General features: G+C 52.8%; 1 protein-coding gene and 1 pseudogene across 1 annotated transcript; one reads left to right on the top strand and one right to left on the bottom strand.

Moving 5' to 3' along the window:
* Positions 1–18: 18 nt before the first annotated feature.
* Positions 19–15,200, bottom strand: LOC135330430 (olfactory receptor 14A16-like). The gene is made up of 2 exons (XM_064524075.1): positions 15,043–15,200; positions 19–823 (listed from the first exon to the last, which is right to left on the bottom strand). The coding sequence occupies exons 1-2, from the start codon at positions 15,198–15,200 to the stop codon at positions 19–21; spliced, it is 963 nt and encodes a 320-aa protein (XP_064380145.1).
* LOC135330429 (olfactory receptor 14A16-like) lies at positions 15,199–27,936 on the top strand (annotated as a pseudogene).

The following is a 27,936-nucleotide window of genomic DNA, read 5'->3' as shown; positions in this document are numbered from 1 at the left end:
GGGATGGGCAGGTTATTGCTACCGAACTAGTACCAGTTGAATCAGTTTCCTCAGTGCCTCCTTGAGCTCCTTGTTCCTCATGCTGTAGATGATGGGGTTCACTGCTGGAGGCACCACCGAGTACAGAAAAGCGAGCACCAGATCCAGAGCTGGGGAGGAGATGGAGGGGCGCTTCAGGTAGACGAACATGTCAGTGCTGACAAACAGGGAGACCACAGCCAGGTGTGGGAGGCACATGGAAAAGGCTTTGTGCCGGCCCTGCTCAGAGGGGATCCTCAGCACAGCACTGAAGATCTGCATGTAGGACAGCACAATGAAAACAAAACACACAAAGACTAAACAGGCACTAACCACAATAACCCCAGCTTCCCTGAGGTAGGAGTCTGAGCAGGAGAGCTTGAGGATCTGGGGAACTTCACAGAAGAACTGGTCCATTGTGTTGCCTTGGCAGAGTGGTGTTGACAATGTGTTAGCAGTGTGCAGCACAGAGTAGAGAAAATCACTGGCCCAGGCAGCTGCCATTCTGGCACAAGCTCTGCTGTCCATGATGGTCCCATAGTGGAGAGGTCTGCAGATGGCAATGTAGCGGTTATACGCCATGATGGTAAGAAGCAAATATTCTGCTGAAATTAAGAAGAGACACCAAAAGACTTGGGCAGCGCATCCCAAGTGGGAAATGGCCCTGGTGTTCCACAGGGAATTGGCCATGGATTTGGGGACAGTGACAGAGATGGAGCCAAGGTCGAGGATGGAGAGACTGAGGAGGAAGAAGTACATGGGGGTGTGGAGGCGGCGGTCGCAGACTATGGTAGTGATGATGAGGCTGTTGCCCAGGAGGGCAGCCAAGCAGATGCCCAGGAAGAGCGAGAAGTGCAAGAGCTGCAGCTCCCGCGTGTCCACCAACCCCAGGAGGAGGAACTTGTTGAGGAAGCTGCTGTTGGACATTTGCTACCTCTGGGCTTTGGAGGACTGTCCAGGGAGAAAAAGACATTGACAAGATAGGACTGACTTGGAACAAAACCCACAGCATTTCTCACAGCAACTCCCCACATGTCCCTTCTCCTTGCCAGCAGGACCTTCCATTGCCTCCTCTACTTCTGCTCTAGTCTCTGCTTTCGCAGTCTACTATGGGGAGCAGGGTCCTCTGTCCATGGGCTCCAGGGGATTCAGCCCTGCTTGTTACACAGACACTCAGAATCAAAACAGGATGGTCAGTCATTGTGCAGTGACAATGTCTCCTTGCAGTGCTGTCAGCTGGATTAGGTGAGACTCCTGAACCCCTGTTTGGCTCAGTTCTAATCCAGTTGGCTGGGGACCCACGTGACCACCCAGCACATGCATAATTCATTGCTATTGATACACCTTAACCGCACAGTATGTGACCATTATTGCAGGAACACTTTGTATGGACTATTTACAAATGTCTTAGCTACGCATGAGCTGATCACTTTTGCAGCAAGGACACTTTGGGACACTCCACCCAGGATGTTTATCAACACATTTCAGCATACAAAATGGACTAGACACAGCAGGATTTGCCACTGAGGAATTTCTAGAACCTTCAACAATTCCCACCTGCAGGGCTGCCATAACTCTCAGTCAAATACTTAATTGCCTAGGTCCAGTCAATCACCTAGTTTCAGGGTGGTCCATTGTCTCATGACAACCTATCCTCTCATCTGTGCAGATGACTGGTGAGGAAATTCTCGGGCCAGGCAAGGAGCTAATGACCAAAGTGCTCGGGGTGTGCACACAAGCATAGCCCTGATACCCAGCCAAACCACAAGCATGACTCCAGAACAAAACTGACTTTTCATATTTGAATCTCATCTGTAACTTCAGTTCCTTAGCTCTCACCATCTGCTCTGCCACACTGGGTACATGGAGAGAGGAAACAGCAACATGTATTTGGGGGTGGGGTGGGAGGGGCACTTTCTGGGAATGGATGCCCTTAGTTGAATGAAGGGATTTCATACAGTGACCCTGTGGGAATACTCTCCAAGTCCTGCAGGGACAGATGACATTAGCATCCAGCCCATCAGCCTCCGAAAGAGAAGAACCCTGGGAGGAATTCATCTCCTCCTCTTTCACCCTTCTGAACAGAGGTGTCTGTATCCAAATCAATCACCCCCAGCTCCTTTTCAGCACAAGGGAGGAAAATAGGCACATGAAGGCAAGGGTTACAGGACCCATTCCACTAAGGTAGAGCCTATCCTCACATCAGTTTACCACCTGCGCCACATCTGCAGCCACAATAGGGGTTGTGGGGCAGGGGGTACATGCAAGCTCTGTGTCCACATCCTCTCTCCGATTAAGCCTACTCATAATGGGGAAGGGGTCTGCAACATCTTCACAGCCCATTCTCCAGAAGAAGGGCTGTAGCGGAGGGACTTTGTTATTTATTTATTTATTGTTATAGATGCAGTCGCCACACATGGGGCACATTTCTATGATAGAAATCTTTGACTTTTCCATTGCTAACAGCCTGAACACTAGCAAATCCTGTGCAATAAAACTGTTTGGATTATTGCATTTCCCCCAAAAAGATGGTTCCTTAGGGAGACTTGGCGCATTCCCCAGCCCTACAGACTGCATAGCCCAAAGACCCACAGACTAGAAGGGATCTTGGACCCCTCGCTCCCATGCAAACTCTCCACACAGGCACACAGGAAAGCCTGCATCTTACCCAGCCGTGCAGACCAGCCTGCAGGTGAGGTTTTACTCTCAGCCACTGTGTCACACATCTCCTCTCCTGGAGGTCAGGCTGCAGAGGAGGTGGCTCATATCCTGGATCCCTTGCCTTGAGGGAAGAGGCTCTGCTGGGTGGCAGAGGAGACATGGGATGGTCACTCAGGGCAAGGCATCTGCATTGCAGAAACTGTCAGGGAATTGCCCACATCCACCCTCCCATAGCCTTTCCTGTTAGAGGTTTCTCCTCCTTCATGCATCATACCGCTGCTGCCTGGCACTGTCCCAGGGGCATCTTCATATTTGCAGGTGCTAAGGAGCAGCTAGAAGCAACCCCGAGGAGGCTGATAAACATCATGGTGGTGCTGCTCATAGGCAGAGGGGTGGCTGAAGGGATTTGCTGAGGTTCCTTGCAGACCTTTTGATCTCTCAGTGTAACAACAGTTTAGGACTCGCAGTTTCTTGTCTAAACCCAGCAACTCTGTTTCCAAACCTGTCCAAAGGAGGAAAGCTTAAGCACAGACTCAGGCAGGAAAGCTCTGCCCTTTGCAGATATGACCAACATATACTTTCCTCGTGAAAAGTCCCCTTCAGAAAATGTCCTGGGGGTGAGCTGGAGCTGAGAGCAGGCCTGAACCATGCAGCACCCTCTCAACAGAATGAACCTGCTCTGATGGGGGCTGCTTCTTCCACCCACAGCTTCTCCCTGCAGCACCATCATGGGGAGTTCCCTGGGCAGGCTGAGTGCTGACCCTCGCAGGCAGCAGAGTTACTGCCCCGGGCACAGAGCACCCTGGGGTGCAGGGACACTGCTCTGAAATGCAGCCCTGGGCAGACCTGGGTGCACTCCCTGGCTTCACACCCCTGCACCACCCCCTGAGGAATGTAGCTGTGATGCCCTGTCAATCTGACGGTGTGGCTGGGAATCTGTGCTCTAAAGCGCCACCTGCTCCAAACAGGAGAAGCTGGGAGAGCCACCCTGACAGACCCTATCAGCTGTGGAAGGTGTCAGCTTCAGAAGAACCCTCCGGGAACCACAGCAGCGTTGCCTGCAGCCAGAGACTTACTGTGTCAAGGGCAGTAAAGATTTCTCCTCACAGTGAGCTCTCAGCCATCCTCCTGTTCCCAGCTGTCTTTAACTTCTGAGTCACTCATCTCATTCTGGTGCTTGCAGGCAGTGCTCTCAGTCTTGCTGCTCCTTTAAGAGGAGCTGCACCTGGACAGAGCTGTCTCTCTGCAGCGCATGACAGGTTGCCATGGGCTCCTGCAGTCCCAGGAGCCAGACCCAGCTCAGGAGCAGAGGCCCAGCTGAAGATGTGACTTTCGCTGCGCCTTCTGCATCCTCAAGATGTTCCTGGGGCTCCAGGGATGACAGTTCCTGAAAGGCAGCAGGGTCACCCAAGGGAAATGTCCACTGAAGTAGACTAAAACAATCACCGATGGTCACTACCTAAACAGTGGAGAAAGACTGATTTCAGGATTGCAGTTGCTCTCACCAGAGGATGGTTATCTGAGAGAGGTGGAAATGTCTCACTCTAGAAGGCCCTGCTCCCATCTCCCAAGAAGACAGGACACCTGCAAAAGACAAGAAGCCAGTTCATTGACTTGTGCTTCAGGGAGTGATTTAGAGGAAGAAATCAACACATCTAATGCCCATTGAGAAGCCCCTTGGGATGGACTGGCATTCAGCCTCCCGTGCACTCCACAAATGCACAGGAGGTGGGATTCCCCTTGCCCAGGTTTTGGGGTGCATAAAATGGGTGTCTGCAGGCAATCTCGTTGTCCAAGCTCCCACTGTGATCAATGGAGATGAAGGGTGGCTGCCGGTTGTTTACACACACACACTTTTGGACATTTGAAGTGCCAGAGGTGGTCCAAGACACGTACCAGTGTCTCCTTGCTCTGATGGAGCAGCTAGGAGACCCGCATCCTTCTGGAGCATCAGTCAGGGGCCAGGTGGAGAATCTCCTTGGCCATCTGAAATGACACTTGATGTCTACTACTGCAAGAGCTCCCCTCACTCTGAAGCTGAAATATATGCAGATCTCCACATTGCAAATAGCTCATGTAATTCAGGGCAGATGGAGGGCTGTCAAATGCATGGGGTGTCCAGCATGAAGGCACATCCCACCAAGGTCTGCACGCATATGCCTAGACTCTCAAACCCTGCTCGTTTTCCTCTCCCTAAGCCTTTTCTCATTCCCTATGATAGGAACAGGGACTGTGCTAATGATTCAGCTGCAGCATGGCTGGATCACAGGCTATTCAGGCCCAGGCACTTTCTCAGGGGCACCTTGTCCTTCCTGGACATCCAGTCACCTCCATCACAGGCCCCAAGGTGCTACAGACTCAGCTCAGGCACCAAACACCTCTCCTGACATGGCTGCACAGCCCAGCTCTGTTTCTCTCTGGCCTTGGCTACTGCAGCATTTGCTCCCTTAGTTGGTGCCTGATATCATCATTACATTGCTATCTGCTATCTACACCAGCAGGTCTCTGTGCTGAACTTTGGCCTTTGCATACACGATGCCCTTGGCTCTGGGGAACAGGTTTCACAGCAACAACGCTGCACTCAGCCCTGGTGCCACAGCTGAGGTTTTGCAGCCCAAATATACACAGATGTACAAAGCCTGGGTCACAAAACAAGAGGAAGCAGAGATGCACAAGCTGTTGCAGAACTACAAAAGCAACCTTAAGCAACCTGAGGAATTCTGTGGATCACAGACCCCGGCTCCTATGGGGAGACTTTAATCTCCCTGGCATATCCTGGGAGGGCAATGCTGCAGGGTAGAAAGAGTCCAAGAGGATTCTGGAGGGTGTGGAGGACACCTTCTGAGCACAGCTAAGCCAGATAGGTCAGCAAGGGTGACAGGAGTGGGTCATGTCTTCTCCGATCCCATTTCTAGGTTAACAAAGGAGAAGAAGGTGATGGGAACAGTCAGCAAAGATTTACTGAAGGGAAATGATGCCTCATCAACCTGATGGTCTTCTGTGTTAAAAGCACTGTGTACCTTGACTTTAGGAAGGCTTTTGACACTTTCTCCCACAGTATACTTGTATCCCAGTTAGTATGCAAGTTAGTCAGACAGCAGTGTGCCTGGGCAGCAAGGAAGGCCAACTGCCTGAAACAGGCTGAAAGCCTCCAACAGAACTCATGTCTTTGTCCCCTATGGTTGCTGTCTCTGCCACTGAGGCCTAGGAGTAGACACCAGGGCCTCACTGCCTCCTTGTCCCCTGGGGAGCCCAGCAGGTCTCATGTCGTTGTTCTGCATCAACATTGCACACCCCCACCCACACACTGCCCCCAGGAAAAGCCATGAAAAACATATGGGGGAAAGGATCTCCCTTCCCAGGGGCTGGGTGTCCATGCTTGGCCATTTTGCTTGAAAAACACATCAAGGGTTAACATGGTATCAGAGCCACCTGCACATTTCCTTTGCCTACCTGTAATGGGTGATTACAATTTTCTGCTCTAATCAGTCCTAAGTGAGTCTTTGCTGGTAATGGCCCTCAGTGGGATCTATTAATGCTCTACCGCAGTTTGGGATTTGCTTCTGACTTTGACTTGAACATTTTGCTCAATCTCCTCGCAATAGCTGAGGTTTGTGGACTCAGCACCAAATACACCATGCGACTCATTACAATGCGAACAGGCCTGATGAACGACATCTCTCTCTATAATTTTCTTCAAGTCTTGCATGGCTAATTGGAGAGGTTTCAGGAGTGTAGCTGAAAGATGGAGACTTCAAAAATATATAAGTATTTCTGCTTTTAAAGGTATTAGTATTATTACTACTATTACTAGTACTATTAGTATTATCTAGCTTTCAGAATAAGTGACAGCAACATTCTCCAGTTGCTATCAAAAAGTGTCTCTTTATGAAGTCTGGACATCTAGGAAAAGCAGTGTCCCAGAGGTCAGACACTGTATGGACAGCCTTCCTCCCCATCTCCCCAGCCCTGCCATTTCTCTCACCAGTCACCTGGGATTTGTATCCCTCTGGTTAAAAGCTTCCCATACTCCACTGAAGCCTGTAGAGAACTAGCTGCAAATAGACACACAAGGATTTTATTTTTAACTGCAGGAGAAAAAATAAAGCTTGATATAGTTCCTTAAAGACAATTACACCCCTCAACTGTATGCTAAGTCCAAGCTGCCTCCAATGAGGTCCCCTTTCCACAAGGGATAGCCTGACTAGGAATCTTTTGGAGAGAGAGAAAACGGTAGATAGAAACAGAATGTAGGACTTGCCCAGAGGAACAAACTACTGAAAGACGGAGCAAGCTTTAAACTCGTGGAAATGGAAATCAGCAGCTTTGTATGAAAATGAACAGAGTAGTGGAAGGAGCTGCAATGTTACAGCGCCCGGATAGTGTGCTGTAAAGGTGATGTTAGAAATTGACAATTTAATCGGGACATGTGGACATACAAGAGAGAGCCACACGGCTCCTGGGGGTCCTGGGCTGTGCCGGGGGCTGTGCTGCTCTTGGGAATCCCAGACAAGGCTGTGTTTCTGTACAAAAGTCTGGAAAGCACTCTATGCAAGCCCCTAGAGAAGAGGGATTTTCCTGGGCACTCAGAGCAACCCAGCCAGGACTCAGGCATGTCAAGGGAAACCCAATCCACCCCCACCAAACCCACTGCTCTCTCCAGACACCTTCCTGGAGCCTTGGGCAAGGAGCAGGAGAGGGTGTGGGGGGCACGTCCACGTTCCAGACTAGCTGCTGTCAGACCTTCAGCTCCACAACATGTCACAGTTTCAAGTAAGCTCTCTAAAGCAACACTTCCCATGGCCCTGGTGCATAGAGATAACTTTGGGTAGACCCCCAGGAGACAAGGCAGAGAAAGGGCAGAGACCTCAGGGTGCACAGCCGGGTTCACAGCGCCACAGAGGAGGTGCCACAGGCTGGATAAGCAACCCAAAGAAGTAAAGGAGTCCTTCCTTTGGCAGTGACTTGCAAAGCCACATCTCTGACAGTATTCAAGGGGGATGGAGTCTCCCTTCTGCAAGATTTGCAGTGCTGAGAGCTGGTCACCTCATAGACTTCTGAATGAGCCAAAATGCAGGTCCTGAGGCATTGCACTGCCTTACGGGCTCTGCACCAGAGCCTGGGCAGCAGTCCTGCAGTGTGTGGGCATGTCCTGAGATGCCCAGGGTCAAATATGTGGGAGATAGCAAGTCCATAGCAAGTCTCAGAATTCTTGGGCTCCCAGCTCTGCAAAGTCTCACAGCTCCTGCCCCTGCAAGGGGTGAAGCTGTGCCAAGGGCCAGGTTGCCTGTGGCACCCAGCCCCCAGTGCTCTGTGAACCAAGCTGTGGAGCCCAGACTACTGCTGCTGCTGCTGCAGAGCCAGGACAGCTGGCATTTCAGCAGACCGCCAGTGTGGGGCTGTCTCCTTGCTTGGGCCTCCTTTCAAAGCCTCTGCACCCTTTTTCCCTTCACAGGGGCTCCTTGTCCAAGGAACTAAAGGAAAGGAACCGAGGTTACTTTGGACTTAGGAGGCCTTCAGGACTCTCAAAGGTTTCTACAGTGATCTGTAACTTTTGTATTACTAAACAAAATGGCCCATCCCTAGCTGGAGGATCCTCAGGGGATGGGGGTGGAAAGCAGCAGCCTGCTCTACCCAAAGAAAGCAGGCTGCTTCCCTCTGAAAAGAGCAGCATTGCGCAAGGACCCAGCTCTGTCCCTGGTCTTGTGCTGATCATTTGTATGTGCCTTGTGAGCCTGGAGTGCCTTGGCCACCTCCTGGTGTTACCACAAGAGCTTCCTTGTGTGTGTGGGTTGAGGAGCCAAGGCAGCGAGCAGAGCAGTGCCTGGGGAGTGTGCAAGCAGTGAGGGTCCTGCATCCATTGCTTCTTGCTGGCACTTGGTTGTATCTAGCAGAAGAGCCATCTCTGAGGGGCAGAGACAGTGTGTTTGTAGAGTAGCTGCCACAGCTGAGGTCTGGCATGAGGTTGATGCCTGGTGCAGTGCTGAGTTGATGTGACAGTGTCAGGGACCCTTTCCAGTGCAGCTACTCCCTCAGCTGATCTCTGTACCGAGGCCCTAGAAATGGCAGTGGCCTCCTGCTGTCATTGTGTAGGTGCTCCAGTGCAAAGGCTCACAGCTCGGAATTCATGGTAATAAAGGAAAAGCAAGAGCAATTGTTGCCTTTTGTGATTTGTGCCCAGGGTGACAGAGTGGAGATGTCCCGTGACCTGGAGAGAATCCTGCCAGGAGATGAAAGCGGTTTGCAGAGGACTGTTCTGTACGGAATGATTACAGCATACTCAAGGGCGATGCGAGTGGCCCAGGTGAGAGTCTCCTCTGTGAAGGTTTTGCACTTTTCCAGTCTCTTCTGACTCAGTACCAGATGGTCCAGCAGCAGGCACGTCGATGCCATTTGTGCTTGTGAGGTCAGTTGTGCCTCTGAGCCTGGTAGACCAACAGCACGCACATTGCTTTGGTGATGCTGGTGAGGTCCCTCGTGTCTCGATGCTGCCCGAGAGGCAGGCCGCAGGGACGTTGTGGTGTTGTGCTTCTGAGCTCACTTCTGCCTCAGGACATAATAGGCCAACAGTAGGACCATGGCTTTGGGGCAGACTGTGAGGTCACTTCTTCTTGAGTACCTTAGAGGCCAGCAGCAGGGACATAGCTGCTCTCTGTGCTTGTGAGGTCATGTTTTCCTGAGTGTGTTACAGGCGAGCAGCTAGCCGACAGCTTCAAGGCTGATAGTGAGGTCACTTGTGCCAAGCAGGCAGCATATTGCTACGGTTTGTGCTTGTGAGGTCATTTGTGACTCGGACACTTTTAGGGCAGCTCCAGGCATATGGCTATGAACTGGACTGTGAGGTAACCATTGCATCAATATGTGATAGGCTAGGTGTAGGTGCTAATTTTTTGGTGTAGTACCTGGTACCTGAGGGGTGTTTGGCTGCCCTGTGAGCATGGTGAGGGGATGATGTGAATCTGTGATGTCATGATGTGACTCAGGGAGGCCGTTCAGGAGCTGGCTCAGTCTTGGGGAGGGCAGAGGGAGCTGCAGGCAGCAATAGCTGCGTGGCTGGTGCGTGGGTAGTGAGGTCACAGCTGTCTACAAGAGCTATGCCAGAAAATCAGCATTTTCAAATCCATTCTTTGTCAGTAGCTGACAGGCCAGCAGGAGGCACATGGCTCAGCTACTGATGATGAGGTCACTTCTGGTGGAGTAGCTGATAGGCCAGCTGCAGGATCAAGGCTTGGATGTTGATTGTCAGGTCACTTGTGACTGATGAACTGCTTGGATGGCAGCAGACCTGTGGCTGGAAAGGTGACAACTGTGAGGTCACTTCCGCCTGAGCAGCCGGTAGGGCAGCAGCAGGTACCTGGCTGGGATCTGTGCTTTTGCGATCACTCTGCCTGAGCAGCTGATAGGTCAGCATTTGTCTCATGGCTGGGGAAGTCATTGTGAGGTAGCTTCTGTCTCAGAGGCTTGTAGGCCAGTGACAGGCACATGGCTGTGAAGGTGACTGTGAGGTCATCTCCTTCTGCGTCCCTGCTAGGCCAGCAGCAGGCCCCTGCCTGGGAAGTTGCTTGTGAGGTCACTGCTGACAGAGCAGCTGGCAGGCCAGCAGCTGGCACTCTGTGGCTGGCAATCTCCTTTGAGGTCCCTCCTGTCCCAGCAGCCTCTAGGGCTGCAGCAGGCACATGGCTGTAAAGGTGCCTGTGAGGTGCCTTCTGGGTGAGAAGCTGATAGGCGAGTAGCAGGCTGTGAAGTGGAGAATGTGCTGGTGAGGTCAGCTGTGTCTCGGTATGTGATAGGCCAGCAGCAGGCCCATTGCTGGGAACTGACTTTGAGGTCATTTCCTCCAGAGCAGCAGGGAGGCCAGCAGCAGGCCCATGGCAGGGAAAATGTTTGTGAGCTCAGCTCTTCCTCCGTGCCTGACAGACTGTGTGGAGGCACATTGCTGGGAAAGCCACTGTGAGGTCACTTTTTTTGCCAAGGTTTGCACTTGGCTAATGGCTTGGGTATTTGCTTGTGAGGTCACTTGTACCTGCGTGCCTACTAGGCCAGCAGCAGGCAGATAGGTGTGGAAATTCATTGTGAGGTCTCCTTGGCAGGGTAAATGGTGGGGCAGCAGCATGTTCATGCCTGGGGAAGGTATTTTGAGGAAACTTGTGTCTCTAAAGCCACAGGCCATCAGCAGCCACCTGGTGGGGGCATGCACTTGTGAGGTCACTTCTGCCTGAGCAGCTGATAGGCCAGCAGCTGTTGGTGGTGAGGTGACTTCTGGGTGTGGTGAGTGTGCCCAGAGGAGGGATTGACACCTGCAGATCTCTACAGCAATACAGAAAAGCAACTAATGAAACAGTCAGAAATAGACAATACTGTTGCACACCATGTGACACAGATTTTATCTATCTCCTTCATCATGGATTGGTAGTGCAACATTTAAAATGTGGATGATGTTCTCTGGTAAATGTGGACAGAGTTTGACTTTGTCCTTCTTGCTAAGTATAGGTTTACAGCCTGCTATAGGTCGATGAGGGGATCAAGATAGAATTGTTATGCTGCTAAATGAATGAAGTGCTGGTGTGAGCAGTGGTATTAGTAATCTCTGATCTCCAGTGTCTGCACGCTGTAGAAATTCTGCCCCATCCAAACACTGGGGGCTTGTGAGATTTTTCTCTAAGATCTGAACGGTATCTCTGTTCTTTGCTTCCTTGAGGCGGGAAGTGCCCCAGCGCAGGGCTGTGCCTGGCTGTTCTGAGGAAGTGCCTGTTGCAAGGCGTTAGAGGGCTAGAAGGTAATGGAAGGGCTGGGAGTTGGCCTTTGTGTGTTTTGTGGCCCTCAGAGGTGCCCTGGCTGCTGCCATGTCTGGTGCTGTGCTTTGTGTGTCCCTGACTCACAGTGTCTGTTGGCTGGCAGCCCTCAGTGAGGTGAGGGGTGGTGGGTGCGATGTGTCACAGTGGTGGGATGCCCTGTGGTGGGACTGGGCGGTGCCCCCAGTATTTTGCTGCTCAGCACAGGAGGAGGTAGCTGGAGAGAGCAGTGCTGTGCGTGGGGAATGCTGCCAGGCTGGAGAGCTGGGGAGCGCTGTGATGTGAGAAGGTGACTTTGCTGACAGGGCCCAGGCTGCCCTCATGGCATGTGCCAGGGATGCTGGCAGCCCACTTCTGCGTGCTGAGGTTCAGGCCTTGAGTCTCCTAAGAACTTGCCAGGATGTGCAGCCAGGATGCTGCCTAAAGGCCAGGGAGTGTTTCCCCTAGCTCTGAGATATGAACCAAGTCTGCTTTTTCCCTCCTTTCCTCTCGTTTGCTTTTGCTAATGAGAGCTTTCCCCTGCAGCAGTGTTTGCTGAGGGAGGAGGAGGCCGTGAGCACTGCTCGTTGCTGGCTGGGTTGTAGTGTGCTGGCAGCTCTTTGGAGGAGTGAAGGCCTTGTGGCCAGGTGGTCTTTCGAGACAGGCAGGTGTGCTCTTGGGAGCTGACTCTCAAGGGGCTGAGTCCTTCCTGTGCCACATCTCCTTCGACAAGGAGTGCCTCTGAGGAGGAAAGCCAAGGCAAGAGTGCCCTGCAAGGGGTGCACAGCTCAGGTCTCTCTTCCTTCCAGATGCAGGCTCTGCAAGTTCCCCCACTCTCCTGCTGTAGGGGGACCTTTGTGTGCTGCAGCAGGGAAACGAGAGCACCCCACATGCAGGCACCAGTGTGCTCGGTGTGGTGTGGTTAGGTGCTGCCACTGCTGCCCATGGCAAGGCACTGGTTTTTGCCTGAGCTTTGGGTGGGAGTGCGGAGCCCCACTTAGCTCTCGATGCATTGCCGGGAGTAGCTGGAGTCAAGGGAGTGATGGTGATCACAGCCATCCTCCAAACAGCCTCCTGGCTTTCGGGCAGGTATAGCGGAGTCTGCGTGCTTGAAGCAGGTACGTTCTGGTGATGTCCCTTATTCCATAGCACCTGATAGGCCAGAGCCAGGTTAATGATTTCAGTATTGATTCTGAGATGGCTTCTTCCTGAGTACCTTGTAGGCCAGCAGCAGGCACAGGTTCATTCAAGTGGCTGTGAGGCCACTGCAATCTAAGCGGCTGATAGGCCATGAGGAGGAACATGGTGTAAAAATGCATGTGAGGTCATTCTGTGTCTGAAGATGGTAGGCCAATAACAAGCTCATAGTTTGTATTTTGCTTGTAAGGGCTCTTCTGCCTCAACGCCTGGTACTCCAGAAGGGGACAACTTGGCTTTGTGCTTGTGAGATCACTTCTGCCTGAGCACCTGATGGGCCAGCAGCAGGCACATGGCTTGCATGTTGATTTTGGGGTCACTTCCCCCACAGTACCTGTGAAGACAGAAGGCAGCACATGTCTGGATATGTGGTTGCAAGGTCATTTCTTCCTGAGTGTGGACAGGACAGCATCAGGAACAGGCTTAGAAGGTCTTTCCTTTTTGGGACAAAGCGCCCTGGGACCAGGGGAGCTGCCCTGCGAGCCAGATGTGCCGGCCTGCCCCTGAGCAGCTCATCTGGGGTGGCTGGGGGGGGTTGGGGGCAGGAAGCTTTGCCTCTGCCCTGGGTCACAGACCCATTGTCAAGCCTTTCCCGGAGCTGCTGCTCTGGGGCAGTAACTGGTCCATAGCGGGTGTTTCACTGCCTGATGAGTGTTGTGAGGCCCCGGGGTGAGTCCGGGCGGCCGCTCAGGAGCTGTCTGAGCCTTGGGGGAGGCAGGAGGAGCTGCAGGCGGCAATAGCCGTGTGGCCGGGCTGTGGGCAGGGAGGTCACAACTGTCCGCGAGAGCTGGGCCAGGAGATCCCCAGTGTCAAATCAGCCCTTGGTCAGTAGCTGACAGGCCAGCAGCCTGATGATGAGCTACTCCACTTCTACTGGAGTAGCTGATAGGCCAGCAGCAGGAGCTCGTTATGTCTTGTGGGAAGTGGAGCTCACCGGAGGTAGCTTGGACATACAGTTGAGGAGTGTTTTTTATCTTTTATTAAACTGTTTCAAATTTTATTTTGGTTTCATCACAATTAAGACAAATCCTTCTGTGTCTCTTTACAGCTAGTTCTCTAAGGAAAGCAGGTGGGAATTGGTGCACATGAGCTGTAACATTCAGCTACAGCCTTGAGTGGTAAAAGGGTAGATTTTAACCAGAGTGATCTAAGTCCCCAGTGGCTGATGAGGGAACTGGCAGAGCTGGGGAGCTGGGGAGGAAGGTTGTCCATACATGTCTCCTATCAAAAATACTGCCTGTCCTACATGTCCAGACTTCATTAGGAGACCCAGTGGGTCAGTATGAATTGGAGAATGTGGGTATCGCTTATTCTGAAAACTGAAAAATAAAGCAAGCTTCAGAAGCTGACATCTTTCTTTTTCATGTGCTCATTGAAATCTGCCTAATTTGAACACACACCTGAAAACTTTCCAATTAGCCACAGAAGACTTGAAGAACTGAAGAAAATTATGGAAGGAGGCATGACTCCTTAGAGGGTTTTTAATGACCCCCTCGGGTGTACTTGGTACTGAGCCCATGAACCTCATATGCTGAGAAGAGACTGAAGAAACCTCTCAAGAAGTTAAAGTCAGAAGCAAATCCCAGGTTTCTTGGAGTGTTAACAGGTCCCACTGAGGGCCATTACCACCAAAGTCCCCTTGGGGGCTGATTAGAGCAGAAAGTTGGAGGCCTTGATTGCAGGTAGGCAAAGGCAATGGTGCAGGTGGCTCTGATGCCAAGTCAACCTTGATGTGTGTTATCAAGCAGAGCAGCCAGGCACTGACAGCCAGCCCCTGAGTAGGGTGATCCTTTCCATCATGCATTGCTCAGGGCTCTTCCTGGGGGCAGTGTGCAAGTGGGAGTGTGCAATGCTGAGTGCAGGACCATGGTATGGCCCCTCCTGGGCTCCCAGGGAACAAGGAGGCAGCAAGGCCACAGTGCTTTAAGGAATGGTGTCTTCTCGTGGGCCTCGGTGGCAGAGACACCAGCCATAGCCAAGAGATCAAAGACCTAGTTCTGTTATAAGCTTTCAACCCTGGCACTGCCTTTGGCCATCTCCACCACAGGCTGCCCTATGCTTTTCCACACCTGTGCCTGTTTCCCTGCAGACTGTACACACCCAACCTGCTTCCCCACCTCGCTCTCACCCCAGGATCTCCCGATCTCTCCTGATGTCTTCCTGTCCTCACTTGCTTTTCCTTGAAACACAAAGCCAGGGGCTGATCACAGACTCCCTCTGGGTGACCTATAGCACCACAGCACTACCCTTTAAGTGACATTTTCTTTTCCTACTGTCACATCTAAACCCCACAAGCTGCAGTTTGTGGCTTTTTCTCCTTCTCATGCTGTTTCCCACCGACAAGAAAAACTCCATCATCTCTGATACCACCCTTCAAGCAGCCACAGGCTCCTACTCTGCTACCCTTTGCTTGCACTTCAGCAGGATAAAGAAGCCCAGGTCCCTCAACATCTCCTCATGGATGGGGTTATTCCCACCTAGGCTCCCAGGTTTGGGGTGGATGCCCATTTGAGGTGGGAGCACCGGCATCTTCATGGGCTTCAGTGCAGCCATGACCACAGTGAAGGCAAGTGGGCAGATCCAGGCCCAAACAACTGTGAAGGTTGGGGGTGGAAAAGTCAGCATGGGGCTGGTGAAGGCCCTCCCTCTCCTCCCCATGGGGAAGAGACTCCCATCTCTGACAGTCTTCAAGGAGCATGGAGTCTCCCTTCGGCAAGTCGCCCCAGGACTGTGCAGAGACAAGGAGGAGGAGGAAGGTTGGTTGTAGGGATGTTCTCAAACTCCAGTAGCTGCAGAGTTCAGGGCTGGTCCCCTCACAAACTTCTGAATGAGCCAAAATGAAGATCCCGAGGCACTGCACTGCCTTATAGGCTCTGCACTGGAGCCTGGGCAGCAGCCCTGCAGTGTGTGGGCATGTCCTGAGAAGCCCAGGGTCAAAACTGTGGGAGATCCAGGGTGCCAGGGCTGTACAGCCCCCAAGAGAGCTAGGGTCCAAGGGGGGATCCAGGGTGTCAGGGACTGTACCCAGGAAAGAAGCACTGCCTCAAGGTCATACTGAGAAGCCCATGGATCAGCTGAGTCCCAGAGATGAGAAATGGCTTTCCCCAGGCTCAGCCTGAAGAAAAGCTAGGCAAAATTCATTGGACATGAGAAAACTGGCCTCGCCCATGCCTTTGGAGCATGGCAGGGACAAGGGTCTTGGATAAAACCCTCTGGATGATATGTGCTAAGGGCACATTTGCTCTTTACACCCACAGACCAAGAAACCTTGCTGAGGACTTTTAAAAAGAAAGAGGCTGCTTTGGTGCCGCAAGGAGGAAGGTTACATCCTGTCCCATACTGTCCTACATCCTACATCTACAAAAAGAGCAACCCACAGTAGTTATCAGTTTTGAGGCTCACCAAAGCATCTCAGCTTGTGGCCACACTTTGTGCTGTTTCATCCCACCTGACTCTTCTCCTGTCTCTGAAAAATGCCAAACCCCAAAACAACCCTCCAACTCCAGGTTGCTACACAGGTCTGCCCAAGGCAGAGACCTGCCAGTGTAGACCCACAGAAGTGACCTCTCCAGTGCCCCATTTGAGATATTTCAGAGCCGTTGGCATCGTCTGGAGATGTTCCAGGATTTATCAGAAATTTTTGGAAAATAACTGGGGTGAGGGGAGGTGACTGCTTTCCAGGATGTTAGAGGAAACCTCTCTGCTCTCTCCCTGACTGTGCCATCTCCTCGGCAGTCACCTAATGAGCCTCCAGGTGACACGAGCTGAGGTCACAGTTGGAAGTGCCACATCACAGGACGGTCTCCCCGGTGCTGCCATGGCAGTGTCCTTATTTGCCTGCGAGACCCGGACATTGCTGGGCACTGCTCATGTGCTCCCCACTGCCGTCCTTTGGAGCCGCTCCATGACAAGGAGGAGGGACAGGAGGCAGTGGGGCCATGTTGGAGCTGCTTGCTGACAGGCAGAGGAACAGGGACATGTTGGAGGGGAGTTTTAGGTGACAAGATGAGAAGAGCATCCTTCCTCCCCATCTGGAGAGACACGCTGACGAGAAGGGGGCAAGTGAGATGGAGGGCCGCTGGGACCATCAGCCCAGACCACAGTTCCTTGTTCCCAGTGCTCCTGGGGCTCTCCACCAAGGATAAGGGCTTCAGGAGCTCCTTCCTAAGGTGTTGCACAGAGACTGTTAACTGCAAAAACAGAGGTGGGTCCTGGGCTGTGGGGGTGGCTGGAGAGGGTGGGGGGCTGCCATGAGAGCCCTGCCTGAGGGTCCCGCCTGACTTAGCGGATAATGTGGCAGTCAGGACTCCTAGGTCCTGGGGATGGGGCTGCCCTGAGCCCCAAGGCTCCCGTGGGGCCAGCTTCATCCCCTCATGGCAGGCGGCAATGCAAGTCCAGGATTCCTGGGAGTCGGTCCCCCTTGGGGATCTGGCTCTGGCAGGAAAGGGGCCCTGTGTCCTGGAGGCTGAGGTGTCCCGCAGCTCCCGTGGGGCTCTCAAGACCCTGCTGGAAATACCCACATAGAAAAGGAAACATTCATCTTGTAATTACCATCAGGCATCTACTTGTTTGGGAGAACCTCTGTTCCTTCCCCCTCAATCCTTTTATGCTTCCAACTTGGCAGAACATGTTTTGGGCTCAGAGCTCTTGTCCTCAAATGGCCACAGCCCCTGTCCTCCTGCAAACTGTGGTCAGACCTCTGCACCCAAAAGACAGCCTTTTTGGGAGAGCAGCTTGGGAACAGGTGGGGGTGCCATTGCCACCCCACAAGTGCCTGCTGACCCCAAGCCTGTTTCTCTGGGCCGTGGGGGGGCAGTGCTGGGAGGAGCCCATCAGGGCCATCTCCCCCACCCCCACACCTCCACTGCCCAGCACCGGCAGGCCCAGAGCTGCTCTGGCCCTGGCTGCCTGGGGGCCCCGGGGCTCCTCAGCCCTGTGGAGCGATGTGCCATGGCCCAGCCTGGCCCCGCAGAGAGCAGCCCCTGCCTGGCCACGGCCCAGCCCTGCCGGGTGCAGTGCCAGGGCTGCCAAGCCCCGGGGCTGCTGCGGGCAGGGGCTGGGGCCCCAGGGGCCAGAGGGCCCTGCCCTGAAGCGGCAGGACACTGCCTGCGGGCTCTGGCACCCCAGCCATGGGGGTTGCAATGGGACACACCCCTGCACCCCGGCACAGTCCCCAGGCGCAGGGCAGCCAGGAGCCCTGCAGGGCCCTTGCGGCAGAGCCCAGCCCCTGCAGGGCAGTGGCCTGGCCCCGGGGCCCCGCACTGCCTGGGCACATGGCGCCAGGCTGCCCCCAGGCCCCGGTGCACCCGGCAACACCCCGTGTTGCTGCCCACAACATGGCGTCCCACTGGGGTGGGGGGGGGGAGGAGGGGAAGGCCTGCCCCTGGGGTCACACAGAGCCACAGCGTTGCCAAGGCATCGCCCCCAGTGCTGCCCTCCTATTGGCCGGCAAGTGTAGGAGGGCAGGCTGGCCATGACTGATGGCTCCGACAGCCAATGGGAGTGCAGCAGGTTGCTTGTGTCCTTGCCAGGGCCCTGCCCCAGGCTCGCTTTTGTCCTGAAAAGTGCATTTCCAGGGCTCACAGAGAGGCTGTCCCCGTGGGTCCTGCCGGGCCCCAGCTGCTGCGGTTGCTCCGTGCCTCTTGCTGGGCCACAGCCCTGCGGCCCTGGCAGCAGCCGGGAGGGTGTTTGCAGAGCAGCTCTGTGCTGGGAGCTGCTGGGCTCCTGCAGGGCCTTGGCAGCTGCTGGGCAGCCAGTGCTGCCCTGGCCGTTGTCATTAGCCCTGCTCCCAGGTGGGGCTGCAGAGCTGCTGAATCCCGGCTCTGCTGGTTTCACCCCCTGAGATGCCCTTGCTGCAGTCCTTCCCCGTGTCTCAGAGTGTCAGGGTCCCAAACAGGAGAGTACTTGTTGTCCTGGGTGTGTGGTAAACATAGATGTTGGATTTGTTTTTGTGCTTCTTGCTGATAACTTCTTGTTATGGGTGGATGAGGGAGCCCAGCTGGAATTTTTACACTACGAAATCAATTAAGTGCTCACGTGAGTAGTGACATTTGTAATCTCTGATTTATTTGCGTGCTGCAGAAAATTCTGCCCCGTCAAAATACCAGGAGGCTTCTGAGATTTTTCTCCCAGATCTGAAGGATATCTCTGTCCTTTGATTCCTGGAGGTGGGGAGTGAGCAGGCACAGGGCTGTGCCTGGCTGTTGAGAGGAAGGGCCTGTTGCAAGGCCTTGGAGGACTAGAAGCAAACTGAAGGGCTGGAGAGTTGGTCTGTGTGATTTGGAGCCCTGGGGGTGCCCTGGCTGCTGCCATGTGTGGAACTGCACCCTATGTATCCCTGCTGCAGAGGCACATGTTGGCTGGGAACCCTCTGTGAGGTGAGGGGTGGGGGATGCGAGGTGTCACAGCGGTGGGGTGGCCTGTGGTGGGGGTGGGTGGTGACCCCCATGTCTTGGTGCTCATCACAGGTGGAGGTGTCTGGAGAGAGCAGTGCTGTGCTCCCAGGGCCTTCTGGGAGACCTGGGGTGGGGACCATTGCTGACTGTTTTCCCCCCTTGGAGCATCCTGGTGCGAGCCAGGAATGCTCGTAGAATGTTCCTTGCTCCAAGCTGTCCCTGTTGCCTCTCATGCTGTTGCTGCACACCTCCAAGAAAATCTGGCTCCATCTTCTCTGTGCGTTCCATAATGTAGCTGTGCAGAGTAGGTAGACCCCCTGTCTTGGCCTTCTCTTGTTGAGGCTGAACAAACCCAGCTCTCCCAGCCCCTCCTCATATGCCCCATGCTCCAGCCCCTGACCTACTTGGTGGCTTTAGGCTGGGATCTGTCCTGTGTGTCAGTGCTTTTTTGGAACTGGGGAGTTCAAACAGGACTCAGTAGCCAGTGGCCTAGCTGCCTGTGCTCTTATGAATGTAGTTCAGCATAGAGGGGAGACATTTGCCCCTGGCTATTGTGACTATGTAAAGGCCAGCAGAACCGACAGTAACCCTCCAATTCTTTCTTCCTAGGTCACTGCAGTCATGGTCATGTAGGCTCCCAGTGCAGTCCTGGAGCCCCCGAGGAGGGAGGCAGGGTGCCAGGGTGTGTTCCTGTAGCTGTCAACCCCATTGCCAGCATTGTGAGCTCTGTGTGAAAGCAGCTGCTAGTGAATGAGATGAGGCTACATATGGATGCAAAGGCTTCCATCAATGCCCCTGTTTTTTTTGGGTGACCTGGGGAGGGGGTTCACCTCCTGGTACCTCTGCTCTGCTGCAAATTCCTCCTCCCACAAATGCTGTTAGTGCCGGCCCACGCAGCAAATGCTGTAGTGCCCCCTCCTTTTCCTAGATGGTTGTGGTGCCATGTAGGATGAGTCCAAGACCCTTATAATTACTGCCGGCATCCCCTGTGTGCCTTTGTGTGCGTGCCCCAAAGCCTGCTTAGCTTGAACTGAGGAAGTCTCACAGCTCTTGGGCTTCTGGCTCTGCGAGGGGTGAAGATGTGCCCAGGGCCAGGCTGCCCATGGCACCCAGCCATCGGTGTGCTGCAAACCCAGGTGTGGAGCCTGGGATCGTGCTGTAGAACCTGTTCCTACAGGACTGCAGGTGTTTCCCCAGCCCTCCAGTCTGGGGCTGTCTCCTTGCTGGCACCTCGTTTCAAAGCCTCTGCCCCCTTTTTCCTTTCACAGAAGCTTCTTGTCCAGCTAACGAAAGGAAAGGGGCAGAGGTTACTTTGTGCTCAGGACACCTACAGGACTCCCAGGTGTTTCCAAGTTGTGTCTGTAACTTCTTTATTACAAAATAACTGCCTTAACCCTTGTCCCTAGCTGGAGGTTCATGATGTGGTGGGGTCATGGGGGTGGAAAGCAGCAGCCTACTGTGCCCACAGGGAGCAGCATCCTTCCTTCTGAAAGCAGCAGCATTGCCCAAGGAGCCAGCTCTGGCCCTGGTCTTGTGCGGAGTGTTTGCATGCAGCTTGTGAGCCCAGAGTGCCTTGGCCACCTTCTGGTGTCACCACGAGAGCTTCCCTGTGTGTCTGAGCTGAGGAGCCAGGGGAAGGCAGCGAGCAGAGCAGTGCCAGGGGAGTGTGCAAGTGGCGAGTGTCCTGCATCCATCTCTTCTTGCTGGCCCTTGGCTGTATCTAGCAGAAGGACCTGCTCTGTGGGGCAGAGACTGTGTGTTTGTAGACTAGCTGCCACAGCCGAGGTCTGGCATCAGGTCAATGCCTGGTGCAGTGATGAGCAGATCTGACAATGTGAGAAACCCTTTCCAGTGCAGCTGCTCCCTGGGCTGATCTCTTTACCAAGGCACTAGAAATGGAAGTGGCGTCCTGCTGTCATCTAGCAGGTGCTACAGAACAAGTTGCTCACAGCTAGGACTCAGTGGTAAAGGAAATGCAAGTGCAATTGTTCCCTTCTGTGATTTGTGCCCAGGGTGACAGAGTGGAGATGTCCCATGACCTGGAGAGTCTTGCCAGGAGATGACAGCCGTTTGCAGAGGAGTGTCATGAAAGGAGTGATGACAGTGACATCAAGGGACATGAGGGTGACCCAGGTGAGCTTCTCCTCTGGGCATCAGAAGGGCATCAGAGGCATCAGAGAAGCCTGCCTCAACCCATGTGTTCTTGTGGAATACAGGCTGGCCCAGAGATGTTTCTCATGCCTGAAGAACCAGTAGAAGTTCCCAGTTCCCCCTGTGACACATCCTTTGGCAGAGCACCTTCCTGTAGAGAAAAGGCTGTGACCAGCAGGCTCTTAGTTGATGCAGATTCTTGGGATGTCCCCTCTGTGTGTTCTCCTGATCAGCAGGAAACCGTTTAATACCTTCAGTATGGCCTTGGAGGTCCCTTCTGCCTGAGTACCTGATAGGTCAGCAGCAGGCCCATGGGGAGGGTATGCGCTTGTGAGGTCACTTTACCCTCAGGACCTGCTAGGCAAGCTGCAGGCAGCTGGCTTGGGTGCTGCCTGTGAGGTGACTTGTGCCTCAGCACCTCCTAGGCCAGGGGAGGCACCTAAGTGCTGTTGGTGCAGGTTGTGAGGTACTTGTGCCTCAGTCCTTGATAGGCCAGCAGCAGGCACACAGCTTCGAGGCTGAGTGTGAGGTCAGTGGTGCCTCGGTACAGGATAGTCCAGCAGCGGGCACATGGCTGCCATTGGCGCTTGTGAGGTCAGTGGTGACTCAGTATCTGATAGGGCAGCTGCAGGCACATGGCTCCAGGGCTTAATGTGAGGCCCCTTTTCAATCCATACCTGGTAGGGCAGCGTCAGGTACATTACTGCTGGTTGTCTTGGTGAGGATTGTTATGGAAATTAGGCTTGTCGGCCACCATAACAGGGCCCGACCCTAGTTTCCCGCAGAAAAGTTCAGAGCCAAATTAAAGCAAATTAAATAATTAAATTTTAGTTACACGTGTGCCGTAATTACAGCTTGAGATGGGTGCCACCAAAGAGGGACCCTAACAAAAACAAATCCTGGGCAATTATAGCTTTTTTCAACTTAAATTTCCTACCTCCCACGTGGTAGTTAGACCAATAGTAATTTTTAGGTCTGGGGTCTTCTTCTCATTGGAGTTCATCGTTGTTCCTAGGTAAGCTGTTTTTCTCCTTATTTTTGTTTTTTTTTTGTGGTCTCTGCTGACGGTTGTACCTTTATTTTTGTTGGGTCTTACTGTTTTCTCTCAAGGTCCTGAGAAGGAGGAGGTGATTCCAAATCATAACAATTAACATTGCCCCAGCAGTGAGCTAAGGCTTTGTCCCTTGAGGTCCTGATGCCCTGCGCTGGTCTTATTTCAAAGCCTTGACATCCTCCCTTTTGGAGTGTGAGACGCAGGAATGCTGACTGCTTGTAACTTCATCTTCCCAGCTTGAACCAGCTCTGAGGCCCTTTTCTTACTGGACTAAGGAAAAGTTCATTATTTTATCTAAGTGTGGCCTGAGGCTTCAGCATATTTAGCTCCTCATGCTAAGCAAGTTTTATATAAGTTGTGCTAAGCAGCTACCTCTAGACAGTTTCAGTTCACTATTCTTTAACAAAACTTCATCCCCAGGCTGTATATCATGCACTTGTATTTCAGGTGGTGTGGATTGAACATATTTTTTAAGATTTTCCAATCTCCCAGAAAAGGGCTGTTGAGGGAGAGAGAGACCCCACAGCAGGGAGTTGAGCACCAGCGTGCCCCATGGAGGTGTGCCTCTATGTTGTTGTAGGACAGGCAACTCCTGCAAAGGCTAGCTCCTGGCGGTGGATAGATAAATGCCCAAACGCTCCAGTTGCCTGCAGAGTGAAGCTCTGCAAAGCTTCCCTTTGCCAAAGGGAGGCAGCAGCTTCTGCTGAGCCTTCCTCGAGGAGGCTCTCTGGGAGGCCTGGCAGTGCCTCTCATCTTGGATGGCTCTGCCTGCATTGCAGAGGTTCATATTTCCCTGCAGGATACTCCCACCTTTCCTGCCCGCTTCGTGGCATCCCACTCCCACTCCCTCCCAGGGGCTTTAGGCCGGCCCTCACCCATGGGGACAGCTACCCTGGTGCACACAATGGATAGAAGACCAGAAAGAAGTGAAAAGGGACCTTTGCAAGAAAATGCAACATTCAAGTGTTCTCCACAGCCAGCCGGTTATGAAACCAGCAGTGCTGGGTGCCAAGGCAAGTGTGTGCAGGAGGAGCAGGTGGCAACCAGGTGCTGTGCACATAGTGCTGTTGCCTGCCTCGACACCTAGCCCAAACTAGCCTCAGGAAGCCACTGTTTGCCGACTAGGAAACCTTAGATCCGTCCCAAGGAAGAGCCACATGGTTCGCCCCGAGGAAGAGCCTAAAGAGAGCTGAGCCTTCAACTCTGAAGGCAATACTTTGGTGGTCTCAGGTCAGGGACAGCCATGTACTTCAGCCCACATTTCTGCTTGGACAACACTACGTAGTCCTGCATGGCTCAACAGCGAAGGTGGTGATGTTACTGGAAGGTTCTGCTGGTGCAGTCTCCTGACATCTGCTTCTGAGAATATGGCTCTTGACCACCTGTTGAACTAGTGGTGCAAGCCTCCAGGTGTGGAGATTCCTCAGCCTTCCTGGGCAACAGACAGTGCTGTTTAGCTGGCCTTACCGCAAGAAACTTCCCCGTGCTGCCTAAGCCACAGTTTCCTCCCTAGGTACTTCTGTTCCCTACATTGGCTCTTCAGCACTGCAGAGGGTTGCCTTGGAAGGAGACCCAGAAACGTCATGACAGCTTTTGTGCAACAACTCTTGCCCTCATTGGGGTTTTGGCTTGAGGAAGGTGAGTGTAAAGAGAGGAGTGGTGAAGGGCAAGCTATGTATGAGTCTGAAAAAGGGGGACAAGTACAACAGGAAAGGAGAAAAAAAAACTCTTCATTCCTCTGCCAAGAGGTGTTCAAGTTAATGGAGCAATCTAAAAAAGACATATTTCTTCAGTCAGCTTTGCAAATACACTGCTGGAAGAATAAGCCCGTGTGGTTTTTTTTACTCACTCTTGTAGTTGACACTGGTGACCTCCTGTGATGAGTTTCATTAACTCAAGGTAAACCATGCCTGTAGATTTTGCTGTTCTTCTTCTACAGCTACGTGCTATTCCTGCATGGTGGAGGTCTGTGATTGATAAGTATCAAATGTGTGGCTTCACACTGTTGAGATACTATGAATTTTAACAAAATGAAACTGGTTTGGGACTTCTTGCTGAAGAGGACTAATAAACAGATAATAGCTTAATAAAGCTACCAGATAAAAGGCAAAGTATGTGTGTAACTGTCAGACCTAAGGAGACTGTTAATGCCATAGTGCAAAGCTTCCTGTCTTGTGCGTGGTGGGCTTCAACAAAATGACACTGATATTTTGTCCTGCCCGAATTTACCGTTGGAGTTCAACATTAAATCAGAACTACCAGTAGTTGTACAGTGCAAAGAGATCACCTGATGAGAAAGGTACAAGTGTCAGTTTTGCTGGCCCTTTTAGGCCAAAACACATTATCACATTATTGTGATCACTGAGAAGGCGGAAAGTGTCACCATAAGGTAACCAAGTTTGGTAGGCCAAATTTATCAAGCAAAGTAACTTAGTGGCTACCTGCCACGCTCATCGTGACATGGAGAGCTCTGTCTGGCCCTTGCAGGAAATGTGCATATGTGTTTGTTCCAGACAATTTTACCCAGGATTCAGTTTGTTTTGTTTAAAAGAAAGGGATGTGTCAGGGCGAGCAACAGAGATCAGCAGTAAGGCACAGCTCCGGGGAGTGCCAGCCAAGGAAACTTGACCCTGGGAGCTGCTCCAGCCCCAAGGCAAACAACATGCTGTTGAGAAGTGTTTTTAAGTGCCCCACAGATGCGTTACACTTAGGACTACAAGAATTACAGTGCTTGCAACATCAGCCTAATCTTGGGTTTCAGTCAAGCGCTGTGATTTTGACGCGGCAGACTCCAGAGGTTCCCTACCAAGCGGCAGCCCAAGTGCCCAGTGCAGAAACAACACGAGATCTGTGCCAGACTGCACTGGCATTGCCTGCTCCAGCATCAGCAGCAACACAGCATTCAAAAGCAGCAGTGCAGCTGGGGCTGAAATACTCTCACCCCACTTGGAAAGGAATATATGTTAAAGAATAGCGAACTGAAACTGTCTAGAGGTAGCCGCTTCTTTCCTACCACCTGGCAAGGGGAAAATAGAAATGGAGCTGTCAGGCTTGGACAGCAGACTGAGACTCATTAACAGTTTCAAAGAGCAGTCAGTGTGTGTGCTAGGAACTTCTGAAGGTCCCTTCACCCATCCCTTAGTCCATAGACAGCACCAGCTTCCCCTTTGCTGGCCTCTGCAGAGTTTATCTGACCTGCTCCTTAGCACCTGCAAACATGGGGATGCCCTGGACAGTGCCCTGCTGCTGGGAGGTTTCTGCAGGGCAGAACTGAGCTCACCGAGGAAGATGTTAGCATTGCAGGGACTGACCATGACTTGCTCAGCTCCATCCTCCTATAATGTTTCTGTATTCCCTGCCCACCTCTGCTACCTGGAGCTGCCCCTGCCAGGAGTTTTCTCTGTCCCGATGCTTTTTCCCGGTCGATGCTCACCAAGCCCATCCCACCCTCTGTGTGCTCATTCCTGCCCTTTAGAACCCTCCCACAGGCAGGGCACTGTCCAGGGGTATGTCTGTGCCTGCAGGTCCTAAGGAGCAGGTCAGACAAACCCTCTCGAGGCCAGAGAGGGTGATGCTGGCATCAGTCTGTAGGCTGAGGTGAGGATGAAGGGACTTGCTGAGGTTTCTCTCAGACCTTTTGGGGGTGTTCAGCTGCAGTTAAGACACCGGCCCTGTGTGTCCTGCATGGTGGTGTCTTTATGTCAGCGAGAAGCTTCAACCCCCTTCCAACCTGTGAGGCTCCTGGCAATGCATTTCATCAGGTTGGGGAATGAGCTGACTCTCTCTTAAGGAGACTCCATTGCTAGGATCCTTGACTGTTTCTCTGGGGTGTCCTGTCAAGCTGCAACCTGCCCTCCAGAAAAGCACAGCTTCCCTGGAGCATTTCTGTGATATCTGAGAGTCCTTGTCTGCTCCGGTGAGTCAGAAACCTTGTCACACTCCTCATCACTCCCTCCATCTCTGGGCTGAGAGAGAAGAATTTGGAAATCTTCATTGTGAAACTGAACTCCTTTGCTCCTAGCTCAGTCCAGTTTCTTTCTTAGAGGAAGGTGTGAGTGTGGTTATCCTTTATCAGAGTGAGGTGCAAGTGTAGGACAGTGAGGGGCAAGACTCATCGACAGACCAGATCCCACGACTCTGTACAAAGTCACAACAAGCCCTTTTTTCCTCCTCGTGTACACAAGTGCTCATGCTGAGGGCGACTGAAGTGCCAAAGAACTGAACCCCATCAAAGAATGCTCCCACAATGAGAAGAAGGCATCTAAAATACATATATATATACACATATACATATAGATCTGGCATCAGACTCCTCCACATTTTCTAGAGAAAATGGATGCCTTCACTCGACTGTTTCTCTGCCTTGATGGAGTGGGAGCTGGTGTGACAGCTTCAGATACAGACCCCTCTGTTCAAGAGGGCAAGGCTGGAGGAGATGAATTCCTCGCAAGGGTCTTCTCTTTCAGACACAGCTGCCGTGAGTGCTGTATTCAGCTCTCATTATGTCAAATAGAGAATATTCCCCCTGGGTCACTGGACCAAGTCCCCTGCTCCCAGCTCCCAGCACCCATCCCCAGGTATCCTCCCAAATACCCGGGACTGTTTGATCTCCATTTACGCCCTTGGCAGAGCAGAACTGACTCCTTTGAAGACCACAGGCAGAAGCCCCTGCTCTGCATGGCACATTCAGCCAGTGTAAACAGAGCTCCAGAAAGGGAGCTAAACGGAGGTAAAGTAGAGAGGAAACATGGGGGGTTCTATGAGAAACAGAATGGGTTTGGCTCACAGAAGCCTGATGTAACTTGTCACTGTCCTTTCCTCCTTCGACAGTCCTCCAAAGCCCAGAGGAGGAAAATGCCTAACAACAGCCCCCTCACAGAGTTCCTCCTCCTGGCATTTGTAGACATGCAGGAGCTGCAGCTCTTGCACTTCCTGCTGTTCCTGGGCATCTACCCGGCTGCCCTCCTGGGCAATGGCCTCATCATCACAGCCATAGCCTGCGACCACCACCTCCACACCCCCATGTGCTTCTTTCTCCTCCATCTCTCCAGCATCGATCTTGGCTCCATCTCCACCACAGTCCCCAAATCCATGGCCAATTCCCTGTGGGACACCAGGGCCGTTTCCTATGTAGGATGTGCTGCCCAGCTCTTCTGGTATCTTCTTAATTTCAGCAGAATATTTCCTTCTTACAGTCATGGCCAATGACCGCTACGTTGCCATCTGCAGACCCCTGCACTATGGGACCCTCATGGGCAGCAGAGCCTGTGTCAAAATGTCAGCAGCTGCCTGGGCCAGTGGGTTTCTCAGTGCAGTGCTGCACACTGCTAACACCTTTTCAATACCACTCTGCCAAGGCAATGCCCTGGGCCAGTTCTTCTGTGAGATTCCCCAGATCCTCAGACTCTCCTGCTCAGACTCCTATCCAGGGGAAGCTGTGGTTCTTGCAGTTGGTGCCTGTTTATCTTCAGGGTGTTTCATTTTCATTGTGGTGTCCTACGTGCAGATCTTCAGTGCTGTGCTGAGGATCCCCTCTGAACAGGGCCAACACAAAGCCTTTTCCATGTGCCTCCCTCACCTGACTGTGGTCTCCCTGTTTATCAGCACTGACATGTTTGCCTACCTGAAGCCCTCCTCGACCTCCTCCCCAGCTCTGGATCTGGCGCTGGCTGTTCTGTACTCGGTGGTG

The sequence above is a fragment of the Dromaius novaehollandiae genome, chromosome 21, assembly GCF_036370855.1.
Source record: "Dromaius novaehollandiae isolate bDroNov1 chromosome 21, bDroNov1.hap1, whole genome shotgun sequence".
Taxonomy (NCBI): Eukaryota; Metazoa; Chordata; class Aves; order Casuariiformes; family Dromaiidae; genus Dromaius; species Dromaius novaehollandiae.
Note: the sequence above shows the minus strand (reverse complement) of the source record. Positions and strands in the feature narration are given on the sequence as shown.

Coding starts and splice junctions, on each gene's coding strand:
- LOC135330430 (XM_064524075.1), bottom strand. CDS start 15,200: ATGGCTGCACTGAAGCCCATGAAGATGCCGGTGCTCCCACCTCAAATG. Junction 824..15,042: donor TGCAAGCAAAGGGTAGCAGA/GTAGGAGCCTGT, acceptor CCTGGGCAACAG/CCTCATCATCACTACCATAG.